At 41.0% G+C, this 16,480-nt stretch overlaps 1 protein-coding gene across 1 annotated transcript in view; it reads left to right on the top strand.

The window, feature by feature from the left end:
• The window catches only part of ADCY5 (adenylate cyclase 5), a 222,809-nt gene that overhangs the window by 147,423 nt on the left and 58,906 nt on the right, over positions 1-16,480 (top strand). Inside the window, exons 4-5 of the mRNA XM_080399736.1 lie at positions 13,854-13,965; positions 14,150-14,277. Coding sequence (XP_080255862.1) covers positions 13,854-13,965; positions 14,150-14,277 — 240 coding nt within the window. The remainder of the gene's footprint in view (positions 1-13,853; positions 13,966-14,149; positions 14,278-16,480) is intronic.

The following is a 16,480-nucleotide window of genomic DNA, read 5'->3' as shown; positions in this document are numbered from 1 at the left end:
TTTTCTTAATAATAAGACAAAAGAAAAAAAGAAAAACCCCAGCCAAGTATTCCTGTAAGATGCTATAATAAGGCTCAAACTGAAGTGAAAATGTATCTGCTGTGTTTTCTAGCCTCAGTAGTCCTTGACTAACCACAGCATGTCTGAAGTAACCAGGAGGGGCAGCGGCCAGTGGGATCCTGTGGATGATTTGCTTTTGGCTTTGCTGTTAACTTTTTTCTGGTTCTGTTTGTAAGGAATCTGGTGACTGGCTGTTGTCAGCAGGATTTTTTTTCAGTTGCATAAGGGCTGAGAAAACAGTATCTGTCTGACTCTTTCACAGTGAATGGCTTTCAAGTTAAGCCGTGGCTGCAGTTATTGTGTTCTAGCTGTGACACTATAAATAAAGTTATTAACAGCAATATGTAAATGGGTTTCTATTTTTGTTCCCTGTATTGTTTGCAAAATCTAGGGCAGTTATTCAGTAAGAATCATCTGCTATTTAGCACTGAGCCTACCAGCATTTGATGCTGTGTGGGCTGCTGCTTTTTTTCCCCCCTTTGTTTCTTTCTTTGCACTGGCTTTTAGAATCCAGCTCCTTTCCAAGTTTGTTTATTGTGGTATATAAGAAATAGAGTAGCTGTGCTAAGCATTTTCAGGCTTCCGGAGAGTGGCTTGGTACTTAAGAATAGAGAATCATCTCTTGATATCTGAACTATAGGAGCATTAAAAACAGCTATACAAACATCAAATACCACAGCTGTTGTTTGCCTTAGTGTGCATCTTGCAAATTCCAGTTTCTTCAGAGATCTTTACGGTTTGTGTTTTGTTTGCGTGCTCAGTTTCCTTCCACTCCCCTCTCCATTGCTCCGGATCTGCCTGACAGCCTTGGGCCCTGTTTGTGCTGGAAACTTGTACGGCATTAATTCATGCAGTTACAGTACAGCGCCCTGAGGGAGAGCATGGATATGTTGTTTTAGAAACACTTTACTACAGTTATGGCTACTCCTATCTGGAAGAGCAATCAAAGGCATCTGTTTAGAAACCTAAATGTGTCTGTGCTAGGGACAGGAGCTGTGTAGCTGTTAACATACATACTCCATAAGACATTTCACATGAGACGGTTTGTTCAAACTTCTTCCTGTTCTGCAAGTGAATTTAGCTCTGGCTTCCCTGAATCCTCTACGGGGCAAGTCCCAACCTGTTTGTCCTGTGACTCATTAGGCACAATTTTATTGCCAGCTGTGCTAGCCTTCAGATGGGTATGTGTCCTCCATGGCACTTTAATTCCATTTCATGCAGCTTTGTGAAAGGCCACCCTAACACTGGGACACCAGCACTCTGTGACTCCAGTTTCACTCCTTGCTTGAAGTAGCTGTTAGTTTTGTAGCGTACATAACAGATGAATATACAGAAGTGTTTTGAAGTTGTGACACCCACTGTTCTGAACTGAACTCATCCTTTCAAATGCCAGGCAGTTATTTAATTCTTTTTGGTTTTAATCTTCAAGCCAAATTTGCTGCTACTGTAGTGGCATAGAAAGCCAAAATTAGCTAGCCTGGTTTTGCATAGATGTAGGAAGATCTGACACAGTAGCTTCCCTCTTATTTTTATGGTCTGAGAAATGTTACCATAATATATATTTTAAGTGGTCTCTAAGGTGACTTTCTATGCTATAGAAGAGATCTGGTCAGACTCTATTGATTTTATTGGTATTAGTTCACTGGTAAACTAATAACTGTTTACAGGAACTTCATTTGGAGATGGTATTTTGCGAATATTGAGAGTAGCAAGCAAATGACTTAGTGAAATATCTCAATGCATTACACAGAAATTAAATTTTCTGATGGAAAATGCAAGAGAAAAGCCATTTCTTTATATACAGATTTATTATTCTGGTGGTGGCAATTACAGTAATTCTCTTGAAATCAAGTTAAAATTATATGCCTGCTTCATTATAAGAAGAAACCACTGATTGCAAAAATCAGGGGAGATTCAGTGGAAAGTTAAAAAGACTTACATATACAATGGGCAGACCTGCCTCACCACGTTCCCTGCTCCAGCATCTCAGGAGTAGGTTTTGTGCGGATGTTTCCTGGACTCATGAGGCCAGGAATCAAACTCCTGCTTTGCCATGTGTTTCCCACATGACCTTGAGCAACTTTATGTATTTTCTTTATATACCATACTGCTGTCCCTGCAAAATGGTGTGTTGTGGCTTTTCTAGCACCAATGAAATTTTAACAATTGCTTAATGTAAGTTTGAAGGCTTAATGTGCTTAAGAAGCTAGAGATGCAGTGGTTCATTTTATTTTATAAAAATAGACATTTGAGACAGAGCCAAGTAAGTAATCGATCATGGAATCAAATGATGGGATGTCAAAGATTAGAATCAAGGTGTCTTGATAGCTAGTGTCTTGACCAGCAGAATAATAAAACGAAAGTGGTGTAGATGTTTTCTGATATTGCAGTATATAATCTGAATGCCATAGAATACATTTAACACTGCTTGCTATCTCTGAAATAATGGACATATGCAAGTATCTGAAATATGAGGTATATTATGGGCTGAAGACATGCATAGAATTTAATATTCTCTGTTCAAGGATGATCTTTGCGTAGAAATACTCATTTAGTGAGCTCACCTATACTGCTTTCTAAGGGGGAGTGGTTCTACTGCTGATATTGATTGTGCAGAATTTCATTATATTTACATTGTTTCTCCATGGCAGCTGGAGTTTTCTGTGTCACCAAAGGAATCAAATCAAAAACTCAAGTGCCATTGATCAATTGCAATATGATGGCAGATCACATCTTAAAAAGGAAACAAACCCCTTAACATTAAATTGTAGCCCCTGTAAAGTTGGGAGCACTTTACTCGTGAGTTGAGGATATCTATTCATTACTGGTTCTTATCAGGTAAGGAATATTAATGTAGCGTACAATAATCAGGTCACAAGTTCAATTTCCTGCAGGATTGGTTCCTTTTCATTTAATTCTGAAATTATGGCCAATCTCCCATCTCACTAAAAACATCATGTGTTTTAATATTAAATTTATGATCAGGTTTGTTTATTAATTAATAGAAAGTTGATCCCTCAGTTAATGAGCTGTACCATTTTCTTTGGCCAGCCTCTTTACCTTTCAGAATAACTAACAAAGGATTACGTCTTCATTTTAAAATTTTTCTCCACTGGTGTTGCATTGGTGTTTCTCAGAGAAGTGGCCATTATGAAGTGTGCACAGTTAAATCTCTCTATATGCTTTGGGTCCGTTTCTTTTTACAGTTTCATCAGTGTCATTTTAAAAACACAAGTGCTCAATTACATTTAAAAGTATAGAAATGAGAAGGCAACAAGTCAACTCATGTTGACTGTTCCAAAAAGGGCAGTAAGACTCGTGTTCCTATTCTTTGGCAGTTTTCCCAGCAAATGGCTACTTCAGTATTATTGATCTAGTAAGCTCCCAAACACAAACGGTAATTGTGTACAGAGAACATCACATCACTTGTCCATTCTCAGCTTATCCATGAAACAGCCTGCATATTTTGGTACCTACTTCCCTTGGGAAAATGAGATAACTATAGCAAAGTCATAGTTGCTCCTTAATGTTTTAAATTCTGTCATTTATATACTAATGTAATGTTTTCATTATGCAGTGGCTTTCCAGAGGGAAACCCTGACTTACCAAAATTGTGGAGTAAATAAATCACAAAAGGACAGGACACTGAGGAAGCTAGAGGAGAGAGTGAGGAAGAAGTAAGATTAGGTTGAAATGACCACTGCATGCAGAATTACTGCAGCTTTTTCAGTAAGGAGTACAAAAGCATTGTTGTTTGGCTGAATATCTGTGATACTAGGGAAGAATAAACTGAATGCAATTTGCACAGCTATGAAGAGCTCATTCTTTCACTATCAAAGATAAAGACCTGAGCAATATATAACAGAAAGCATTCCAAAGTTGATTAGATGCAACTTACTCAATATCTAGCCCATGTGCCTGACCCAGGGTATACATGTGCAACTGTTAACTGTCTGTGCCAAAAATTATTATTCTGTTGTCTTCTCTGACAATTGATTGATTGCTGGCACACAGCCTCTATGCAACAAGTTGTCTTTTGTTTTAGTACTTAAGTTTTCATTTTTTTATCTTTCCTATTGTGCTGCTTTTATGGTTTCAGTCACTTTTGCAAGCCATTCTCTTGAAGGAGGGCAGGGAGGAATAGTGCCAGACTCCAACAGCTGTGGTGGTAATGGATAGTCCCTTCTTGCAGAATTCTCTTAGCTCTGTCTTACTTCTTGTTGGTTTTTTGGCAGGATTTTGACATCAGAGATTCCTCTAATGCCAGAAAACAGACTGCAAGAATGCTCACAGCAAAAAGCATGCCTAAAGTTCAAAAACCAGAAAATAACATGGCTTTTCCTTTTTGTTTTACATGCAGTTTTGGATTTCAGGCTGTCTTGTGGGACAAATGAATCTGAGATTTATTTTGGTGTGGGCTGAATCCAGCGCCAGTTTGGACAGACTTGCCAGCTCGGTTGCCACTGCTCAGGCAGGCCCAGGTAGTCTGGGCTTGCTCAGAGCCAAAGGAGACACACAGTTGGGGTCAGCAGTATGCATGGTTCTTTTGCGCCTTTCTGCCAAAGGCCATGTATATCCTTTAACTTTGCCTTCCTCTACTTACTTGGAGTTGGAATGGATTTGGCATCTTTCTCACTTAAATGATTTTTTTTCCCTGACTGGAATGATTGGGAAAATTTTCACATTCCCAACAGTCCCTTCTTAAATACATGAAAAAGGTCTGACGTGTCTCCTTCTTAATAACCCAAAATCTCATTTAGGCCACTCGGATTTCTTTTTTATGTTTGACAGACAGCAGCACCTAATTTGGTTTGCGATGATGGAATAGTAAAATTCCTCCCATTCATTTCAAACACACCTATAGTGTGTTCCACCTATAGTTTGGTAGCCACTGCATATCTATCTGTATTGGTTTTGCAGTTGAGCCATGGCCGCTAACACAATGAGTTGCGTATTGGGCAGGAGGCTTAGACACCTTGAAAAGAAGAGACACAGTGTATATTGAGACCTCCAATATAAATCATTTAACTGAGAGTTTACAAAAGGCTGCCTGCCTCCAGCTGGTGCACAACAGACACCTAGTTCCCTGACAACCTTCCCCAATGTTGCTAAATGCAAACCCTGATAGAATAACTCCCCTGATCTGGGCTCTTCCTGACTTGCTGAAACCGTATGTGATGATGGAGTAGTAAAATTCCTTCCATTCATCTGAAAAGCATCTATAACATGTTCCACCTATCGTTTGGCTGGTAGCCACTGCATATCTATCTTTATTTGTTTTGCCTTCCCCAAATAGTTTTTCTTCCCAAAAGGCTATTTATTACTTCTGTTTCCAGTGAAGAATCAATCTGGTCAAATATAGCCTGCTGAAATAGGAAAATCTTTTCACTCAAGATGTTTAGAGGGAGAGGGTAGCAAGTTTTTAACATTTAAAATAAAAACTGAGTATTGATGCTGCTTAGCTCTAGCTAAATTCCAGTAACTGGGATTACTACTCATGCTTGTAAACTGCAAACCTAGGAAGGTCATGGAAACTTTTTTTTCCTGTATGACTGCTGCAGTCTTCCCCTTCTGGTTGGTGACTTCAGGATCTTAATTTCTTCTCATTTCCAGCATCAGCAGTGAAGGGCAGACCACAGGCATTGAGGTGAGGAGCACTGACCGTGATGGAAAGTATGGTGCCATTTTTCTCAGCAGCTCTTGAGTGCCCCAGGGTCAGACACTCTCAGTGGGGCATTCCCAGGAGCACATTGCTAACACAGACAAAGCTTCAAGCACAAATGCTGAGAGTTTATGCTGGAGATGTGCATCTTCCAGCTGAGACCTCCAGGCAGTTCTAACTTCTGGTAACACTCATTTGAGAGCAAACATGGGAAAATCAAGTAAAGGCAGGGTTCTGCTGTTTATATCTTTGCAATGAGCCTTGCTGTCATCATGCAGGAGCTCTGTGGATGGCAGTCTGAATGTTGCCACCAGTGTCTCTGAGAGCCATCTGGTCTTCTGCTTCTTTGTCAGTTTTTACTCTGTCACCAGTTTCAGTTGGTATGGTCTTGCAGAGTGAACTTCTCAAGTATGGGGTTTGGGTTTAGTTTACATTTTTGGCTGCTTTGGAAGAGGGACAAGAGGCTTTCTGTCTTTTGTAGGAAAGGAAGAGGTGAAAAGGCTCACAGTTTTCTAGGGGTTTGGTTTTGTAGGGGTTTTGTGTGTATTTTCTCCTGTTTTGGTTATTTTCTCTCTCTCTAAAGTATTGCTTTGCTTATCACAGCATTTGTGAACATATATGCCTTCTTACCCTCTTGAGCAAGTGGGAGGCAGTATGCCTGATCTGAAGATGGAGCACTGTCATGGTGCATGATGGAGTCCCCTTGCTGTGCCAGCTGATGTGTCACAGAAGTGCTAGGACTCATTTGAAATAATAGGTGATTTCCAATACTAAGTGGATCTTCCCTTAAATGACCATGTAAGTTTAGGAAAGAGAGTGTATCTTTTTACTGTTGAGTGGTGGTGGTGAGTTTCCATGACTGTAGGAAAAGGAAGTATTTTAACCTCTGGTTTGTCTGATGTCCTGCTGTTCTGGAGAACGCTTTTCGCGTGGCTGAGGCTAAGACCTTAGCCTGTCACAGATACATCCCTAGAGAGCAAGGCTGACGTGCTGTTGAGACCTAAGTTAGTCTGGAAGTAGCTTACAGCCTTTGCTGGACCAGTCACTGGGCTGTAACTCAGCTTGATGATCTGTGTGGGCCACTTCACCCTCCTTAGGTGGGCTTTGTTGCCCTTGCTCACATTTGTGCTGCTTTACCTAGACATGCTGTGTGACCGTGGTTACTGTGCCACTGCTGTGAACTTGTCCTCGGCTTGTTTTGGTTTGTCCTTTTGTTGTCATTACTATTGAATTCAGGAGGGAAAGAGCACTATAAGGTGCTCTCACTTGGAGTTTCTGGAAGCTGAAATCTTGCATAGGGCGGGTAGAAAAGAGACCACACAGAGTTCCTCCTTGTCATCCCATCTCCAAGTGGCTATAGCTAGGAAAGAGACTGGGTATATCTTGATGCCATGTCTATTCTAGGAACTTCTAGATGAACTTAATACTATGTTTATGCTGCAGAAGCTGGAAAATAACTTCTGGACTTACAGTAGTGGTGGGGAACTGGCTTTTAAACAGATGTCCAAGTGCGAAAATTGACTCATTTACCAAACTGCTTAATTGATGCTCCCACCTTGGAGATATTCAAAAGACATGTGAACATGGTCTTGGGTAACCAGCTCTAGGTGTACCTGCTTGAGCAGGGGTTTTGACAAGATTACCTCCTCGGCTCCCTTCCAACCTCAACTGTTCTGTGCTTCTGTGAAAGCCAAGTTTGGTGTTAAGGGCTCAACTGGCCCTTCAAGTGAGAGTTTTATTATCTTCATCCAAATGCATCCTTCCTTTTTCTTCTTCCTTGTTCATAGCATGACTTGATTACATACAACACCAGTAGCAGTGGATGGTGGTGTAAAATAACAGTAGCATCCTGAGACACTGTCCTCACCAATTAGCCTAGTGAATTCACTGACAAGAACAGACTGTGTCTACAGCAAATTACTTTCTCTTGTTACACCTTTGCTTGTGAATGCTTGTATTTAGTGAACAACAATTATGGTACGTTAACTTTATCTTCTCTTGTAGGTAACATTCGTTGCAATAAAATACCGTGACTTCAATTCACATGCAGTCAGATGCACTTTGCGTTTTTTATAAGTCATTAAAGCTCACGGAGTCTGGGGTTTTGTTCTGTTTCCCATGTAGTGCCTGTGGTGTTCTGTTCCCAGTAACACATGGTGTTTATATTCATGACTGGCATTACCGTTGTGATGGTGATAGCGTTTGTGTTTCTTGCCTTGCTTGATTTATGTTGTGGCTGGCGTGCATGGCATGCACATGTCTCAAAATAGAACATGACTGGTTTTTTGTTTTTACATTAGAAACACTGATGATTTAATTTAGCATTTTGAATAATCCTGCATTTGCAGGGAAAACTGCCTGTGTCATGTACGTCCTTTGATAACTCTATTAGCTTCAGACATTTAAGGCTGCACTTCAAAATCATTCTGTGTAGGTGTGTGTGGTTGTAAAAATGTCTCATGTGGGTTTCCTGCTTCCCACCTTGTCCTTAGCTCTTCCTACTCCTTATGTCGTTCTTTGCTTTCTGCCAAGATCTCTCCCCTTCCCACACCCTTGCTAAGAACCTTATCCTTTGCCATCTGAAAGATCCTGTGATGCTTATGCCTCAGGGTATGTTAGCAGTGCAGTCACAGCAAGGATCACCTGAATTACAGGAGCGAGTCTTAAATAGCCTGCAGTGGTAGGACCCAAGGTGAAGTGGGATGGACCTGAGCACAGACTGTGAAAGCAGCCCAAGCTGGGCAGGCTTACACTGCCAGTCTCTGGGGTATTGCACCAAGGCTTCAGCTGGTACCTGAGTTGCCTGTGTGTATCTTAACTATTCTGGGAATGCATTACAGACCAAAAAATGGGAAAGCTTGAGCTCAGCACTTCGGGAATTCTCTTCTCTTGGCTCCGCATCTTAGCTGCTCCTCTCTTAATTTCACCTTGCTCTGCCTTTGCAGTTATCTGAACCACTGTGCAGAAAGCATCTAGACATCCTTTTCATGGAGATCTCACAGTACATAGTAGTGGTGGTGGTGGTTTTGGTAAGGGCCAAGCTCCGGCAGAGGCTGGCACCCTGGTGGCAGTGGCAGCTAAAGCTGTGTGCCCAGCCTGCCCTGCCCAACAGCCCTGGGCTCTTGGAATCAGCAGGAGTCAGCAGCACAGGGATGCTCCAGTGCACGTATCCACCTTTCCTGCTCCCCTGCCGGGGGCTTGGGTGAAAGCAGACAAGTATCAGGCTGGTCCCGAAGCAGAGGGGAGGATGGCAGGATCTGGAAGCTACTCAGGCTCCTTTTCATCTTTCTTCCATGTCAGTGTCATGAGCCACGTAGGGCAGTAGGCACAAAACTGAGCTTGCCTTGTGCAGCTATGAAATCTTGAGCTATGCTGGAAATAGAGCTGAAACAGGAGCTTAGGAAAGTATTCACCTCTACCCTATAACACAATTTGTGGTACTTTTCAAACAAAATTAAACAGAAACAATTTGAAAGAAAACTTATAAAATTAATAACTCCCCTTTTCTTGTCTGTCTTTCCCAGAAGTAAACCATTTTTTTGTTTGTTTTTTGAGGTCGTGCCCTGGTTAGTGCTGGAAAAAACCCAATCAGATGGTAAATCTGAAGGCAGTGACGGAGTGGAAAATATGTCAAGAGCTCTGAAGCCATTACAACATTTTAATTACATGCTAAACTTTTTTTTTTCTTTTTCCCGCAAAGCAGTAGCCTTCCAGATGAAGGGACTGGGACCCAGGGCTGGTAATATTTGCTGATGCCTAGGCTGCAGGTTGTGTGGTCAATCCCTTACAGTCAGCTTCAGCTAACAGTACTTCTAAACCACTGCCTTACTTATCTCATGATATTTTATAGATATAATAATTATTTCATTTGACCTTATGTTGACCGCTGTCATTTAACCCACATTTTGGCACAGGGAAGGCCTATTACTGGTATTGTGCTCCCACCAGCAAGGAAATGCCTTACCCTCTGAAGACTGACAAATAGTTGGCTTGAGTTGTGCCTTTCATCATGATCGTCCATCACCATTGTCCTCTAATAAAATCTTTTCATTGCTAAGGGTAGTCTGACATGAAAGACTGAAGTGTGGAGTAAGGACCTAAGGGTAGTGGGGAAGCTGTGTGTTTAAACTCTTAAGGCTCCTCTTCTGGATAAGATGCACTGGCAGGATTGGGAGATGCTCCTGCAACCTCACTGCACATGTTGTTTGTGTAAGGAGATACAGCGGGCTTCATTTTTAAAGAACAGCTCTGACTAAACACAGAGTGAGAATCAAGTGCTTTTCACATATGGCTATTGTAAAAGAAATCTACTTTTTTCCTAGTTGCTTCTGGACTGTTGGGTATTTACAGGGAGAAGGCTGAATATAAGGGTTACTGAGGTTAAAAACAAAAGGCACAGAAGTGGCATAGGATAGCACCATGTACATGGGTCCCCATTCCTCCCTTGCAGGTCATTAGCAAGGTTGAGAGTAACAAACCTGGTTGTTGTGTCTGCAGCTGGAGCTGCAGTGCTAGTGGAAGTGTGTGGAGGGAACAGATTAGGCAGAGGAGTAAAATGTGATTTTAATGGCTTTCAGAGCTCTCTGTTGAGAGCAGAGGACAGAGAGGCTTCAGGCTGGGTTTCTGTTTGCAAGGGCTGTTTTCTCTGACAGTCGTGTGCTGTTCTTTCTCCAGTTTCCTGCCACAAATGTGTCTTTTCCCTCTCTGTGTTCTGTTCTCAGATCACTGCTCTGTCCTCTGCCGTCTCCCATGTGGTCCTTTACATACCCTGATGATGTTTTCCATTCTCAGCAGCCCATGTATCCCAGGCAGTGTCTTCTGATAGGTCAGTGGTATAGGTATATGATTGCAGGGCCGGTCACACAGCTGTCTTAAGCCTGTAATGGAACATGCTCAGGTGCTTCAAGAGGTTCATATGGTAGTTAGCTGACATGGAAGAGGTGCAAGGGGATGGACTGTGCAGGTAGACACCCTCATGTTAATCACACAGTGTGCAAAAACTGAGTCATGCAAAGGACTTAACCTACTTAGAATTGGTTACGTGTTTTCATATAAAGAGGAAAAGGCATGTGCCAAGTGAAGCTCTTCCCCTTATTGCCAAGCATCATGTCCATGTTCAAGACTGAGAAGAGACTTGAACCATCTAAAAAAATACTTGCAATTCATTCCGTTGCTTTAGATAAAACCAAACTTCTTTTTCCTTGACTTTCCTCTTAAAAATTATCAAACTGGCTTTGTTGAAATTGTTTCATGCATTCCTCTTTCCTTAAAGAAAACTCATTCTGAGAAGCATCTCATGTAGTAAATGTTGGCTTTCTAACAGGAATGTCAATGTTAACTTCCCAATATTGCTACCAACCTGTGTGCAGAATGCATTTCTGATTCACATCATGAAACCTTCCCAGCTTTTATTCTCATAATAAACACTTTTGTAGTGCTTATAATTATTGTAGTTTTCTAGAACTCAGCCAGAGAGCTGCATGTGGAGCTGCAGCCGTGCTGTCCTTGGAAGCACAAGACAAGGATCAAGATGAAGGAGATGGCTGCTAAATTTGAACAAAGAACAACTTGCTGATCACCCATAGAAGGTTTCAAGTTTGAGAAAATTTTGTCATCAGATAGTTTCAATTTGAGAAGGCATAAATCTGTGCATAGGATAGGTCCATAGGTCTCTGCTGATTAGTTCATTTGCCTGGTTGAAAATATTGTTGCAATTTAACTTCTAGAATGTCTGATCCATTTATCTAGCATGATAGTAATGATGAATGGAGGGAGCAACTTTCAGTCATTTATCCATGTTTCTTAGGACATTATGCTAGCACTAATTTTCTGAATCAGGCATGAGGAGAAGGCTCAGGGCATCCCTGCGTAGTATTTTCAGATATACCCATTGCTATTATAACATCAGAGCAGCAACTTCTCTTTATTCCTCCTGTTATCACACATGGCTTTCACAACACACACACAAGCTTAGACTGTGAACACATGCTCAAGTGAGCAATCTGCAATTTGCCCAGTTCTGGAAGAAGAGCAATCTTGCAAGAAGATACATTTTGTCACTGCCATAAGAACTGGATACATTTCCTATTTGTACATTACAAATTAACACATATTTAAGTTCCTTTGTAAGCAATACACTCATCTCTAAGATTTCAGTTGATTTCAAGTGTATTTCTTGGGGAGGTTTACTTTTATTTGTAGATATGTGAAATCTTGATTTATTTTTTGTGTATTTCTCAAGTGTTTAAAAAATGGCAAAGTTTATGTTGATTCAGACATCCCTGCATTCCTGTCTTGCTTTTTTCTTGTACACTTTAGTTTCAGTCTGACTAGCAAAGAAATATTTAATGCAATATGTTTGGTTGATGACTTATTGAAGTTGAAATGTAGAAGGAAAATATGAAAAGCATGCCAGAATTGAAATGTGTTTCAGGATTTTTGCAAAAAATGCTTGTGAAAATATTTTTGTTGTTTTTGCTTTCTGTATGAGGACATTGCAGGGAATTTCAACTGAAAACATAGCCTCTGCAATTTGCCTAAAACATGCTGGAGTTTTATTTTTTAATGAAGAAACAATTCCAAACTCCTTTTTATTTACACTTTTCATTTCTCTTCCTATTCAAGAACAGCTTGATGCAATAATCAGTTTGAAAAAAGAAATTGACCACTTGATAAATATGCCAATACAGAAGTATAAGTTATGGATTTTGTATTTATATAAATGTTTGTGCATATATACATTTTATCTTAGATCTATATAGACATAGTCTGGTTCTTGTTTTACTGAATAGTTTTAAGTTTAGCATAATGGCTACATTTGATTGCAAATCAATATTTTCAATGTTATAATTATCAATGAGACAGCTTTTTCCAGTTTAAAAGAAATATCTTTGCAGCACAACATTAGAATTGATTAATTGAAATCAAAGAATTGTTATTAATACTTGTGATTCAAATAATTGTGTTTTCAAAACAGTCCACGCTACTTTCAGGGGGCTTTCCCAGTACATCCTGGGCAGATGGGAGCAATTTGGTATCCCTCTTTTAATAGCAGAGGTTTGCCCCAGGTGGCGAGGGCTGCACTTGTCATTTCACAGAAAGTTGGGTGATGCCTGTTTGCAGCCTTACTGAGAGGAGCTCCTGAGTGCTGTAGGTGTATATTTTTATAGTGTTTTGGGGGCTGAGCCAGCTGGAAGGTGTGGTACAGATGGGAGGTTTCATTTCTGTTAGTTCTTAAGAAGCTGTAAAAAAAACCCCAAAGCAGTGAGTGAGAAGCATGTCCCATACAGCTGGGACATGAGCAGAGTAGGGTACATCAGTGTATATTTCCTTCTTTAGAGAATGAAGAGCATAAAAGCCAGATGATAAGTCTTCACCAGTACAGCCGAGCGTGTTAGGGCACGGCCAGCCAGCCCTAGTGTGCACAAGCCTTTGCCCTGGCAGCACTTGGTGCCGTCACGCCTGGCTTTGTGCACAGCATTGCAGGAGTGTGTCTGCCAGGCACATGGTACAGGGCAGGGGGCTGCCAGCCATGGGGCTGGGGCATGTGTGTGCAAGCAGACCACCAAAGCGGGGGTGAAAGCTGTGGTAGGCAGGTTAAGGTTATTCACTAGAGAGGGACTTTATTTCGTGGCTGTATTTTGACAGTGGGGGAGGCAGACAGAAGAGTGTGGGTTTTCTGCAGCACAGTTATGACATGGGTGATGTTATTGAGCTGAGACATTGAGGAATGTGAACAAAATGGGTAAGTGTTGATTTTATAGCTGCGATAATCTGGTCATTGTGTAGCAGCGCCTTGTTGTTAATGATGGCTGATAGCATTATCATGCCACCACCAGCTCCCAGGGTACTGTAAATTTTCTGAACGTTGAGTAGGGGTGGAGGATGAAAGGCTGGTGGGTTTTTTTCACCCTTTCTAGTCTCTGGAGGGAATGAGGCCATGCCACACAGGACTTTACATGTGATAAAGGCTATATCATAAGGTGGCATTATGGGTGCTCATCCTGGTGCTATAGGGCTGAGACACCCCTACATGCCTCCCTGTCCCTGGACTTCTACCCAAGAACTTAGACAAATATCAGCAACAAATTCTGTAACACTTTCTTTTTTTTTCTTCTCTTTTTTTCTCAAGCATCCTCTTTGCAGACATAGAGGGTTTCACAAGTCTGGCCTCCCAGTGCACTGCTCAGGAGCTGGTCATGACGCTGAACGAGCTCTTTGCCAGATTTGATAAGCTAGCAGCTGTAAGTTTTCTATTATAATTCTGATTATTTTTTCTTTCCTGTTGCAAAAATGACATACTGTGCTGGTTCACTGGATTTCTGTAAATATTCACTGCCCTAAAAGGCAAGATATTGCAAGCATGAATATAGGCTGAATACTTCTCTCTCCTTTATTATTACTTTTTTTAATTATTTTTTTTTTTAGGAGAACCACTGTTTACGTATCAAGATCCTTGGTGATTGCTATTACTGTGTGTCTGGGTTGCCAGAAGCAAGGGCTGACCATGCACACTGTTGTGTTGAAATGGGAATGGATATGATAGAGGCCATCTCGTAAGTACCATATTCCCCATGGAGAATTTCAGAACAAATAGCAAGCAGATTTTTTTTCCTGTTAGGTCTTCCTTACATTAGTAGCAAGGTAGCCAAACCAGGGACCTGATGCCAGCAAAAACGGAGACCAGCTGGAACAAGAAAACAAAATGCAGTAAAGGTTTGACAGCAGACAGACAGACACTTGAGTCCATTACAGCCATGTGGATATCAGAGCACAGTCTCCTGATGAGAAAGGCAAAGGTTACTCTAATTACTGGAAGTCTCATTCTCAAGGGAGGATTCTAGTGAATTACAGAAATGTGAAATCAGAGGATTATTAATAACTTTATTAAATTTCAGTCACTCTTCACTTACCTGTCTTCAAAGCAGCTTTTTACTCACATTACAGTTCCTCTGCTAAGGTCTGTCTTGTCTAGCTTAACTAATCCTTCTCCATGTGTTGCTCTGCCAAAAAGGTCAGATTCAATGCTTTCTTACTTCAGTTTAATTATTGAAGAAAACCATAAAGTTGGTCTGCCACAGACTCGGACAGATCCATGGTGTTTTTTCCTTTATTTTCACTTACTTCCCTATCTTTATTTTCTCCTTTTAAAATCTGTTCTGAAGCTTTGTCTGCTCCTGAGGTCAGACTAACAGTCCTGTGTTTGTCCAGACCATTTCTGTCTTTTGAGAGTAAATAAGGCCTATATGTAGTTATATTACTTAGAGGACTGCAGACAATGTCGAATGTTGTTTGCATCGGACACGAGCTTTCACAGGCCGATTCCTTCAGAATTCAGAGAGGGAAGATTTATTTACTCATCTTGAGTGTATGCAAGTTTAGGCACAAAGTTCAGTCAGTTTTGGATGGTAACTGAGCTGACCTTAGTGTCTACACCATCTCTGCTGCAGAGACTCTGCTCCTTTTGCCTTTCTCTTCTAGCTTTTTATTTTGCAAAAGCACCTTCTGATGTATCAGTGGTACCAACAGAGAAGCAGATCTCTATGTAGTTCTCCTCTCATTCCGTTCAGTACATTGATGGAGTTTCCACTTCATCTTGCTAAAAACTAGAGCTGTCCATTTGCTGAGCTTGATACTGTACATTCTTACCATTTGAATTTCTGCAAAAACATGAATACACACCCACACTTTTCAGCCTCATTTTCATAACATACATAGTTTGAAAAGCAGTATGTTTTCACCCAGGAGACCCTGTCCAAAAAGCAGTACGCAGCAGTATTCCTTTGCTTTGTATACAATGTACACTGTCAGGTCTTCCTACCTTTACTTTGCTGGTTTAAAACTTTATTGCTTTGCAGCAGTCTCCATTTGGTGTTTGCATGCAAAATGCAAAATAAAAGGAGGTGCAAGTAACTAGTTTTCAGTAGATCTTGAAAGGATGCTATTTCTTCCACGTGAAGTACAATTAAGTAGCAGGTGACAAAGTGTCTTGTCAAAACATGAGAAGCAGCAACTCTTAGCCAGCAGCCTTACAATGAGGATACTATGTACATTGTTCAGAAAAGTCTCACTTTCTGCAGTAGTTGGCCTGTTGAAAGCCAGAGACCTTGACACATTGCTGTGTAATCCCCCACAAGGCTGAGTAACGCCAGGTTGTCTAGACTTCATGGATTAAATGCAGCGCATCTTACTTTGAAATAAACATGGAGCTGAAGAGCACTCAGTGTTTGTTTACAAATAGCTCTTCAGCAGCGTTTAAAACTTGTTTCCCACTTGATGTATGATGGATGCATTTAACAATCTTATCTCTCAATAAGTCTGCTTATTGCAGAAAGCACTACTCCTGCTTTCTGCCCCCCCTGCTCCTCCTCTAAGGATCAAGATAAGAGGTTTCACAATTAAGGTAACCAATAGCTACTGAACATTTGATTGCAGGTAACAAATAGCTAATGAACATTTGATTGCAGGCTTCACCAACACCGGGCCCTGCCCATAGGCTGATTTCATCACATCACAATAACAGTGGGGAGTGTTATCCCAGATCAGAAAGAATTATACTCATGATACTGCTGGTATAAATAAACACAAAAAAAAGAAAGGTGGCAAAGTATGTTTCATTTGTCTATAAAGGATAACCAAACTCATTTGTTTGCTGCGAAGTCTGGAGAAAGACAGCTTCTCGTCAATGGCTGTATTAGAAGTTCCCTGGTCTTGTGTCAGTAACATGTCTTGGCAGAGGGTGCAGTAGGGTCTGTAGCA

Source organism: Falco punctatus (genome assembly GCF_963210335.1).
Source record: "Falco punctatus genome assembly, chromosome: 8".
In the NCBI taxonomy this organism is placed as follows: Eukaryota; Metazoa; Chordata; class Aves; order Falconiformes; family Falconidae; genus Falco; species Falco punctatus.
The sequence above is the reverse complement of the archived record's forward strand: the minus strand, read 5'-3'. Positions and strand labels throughout refer to the sequence as shown.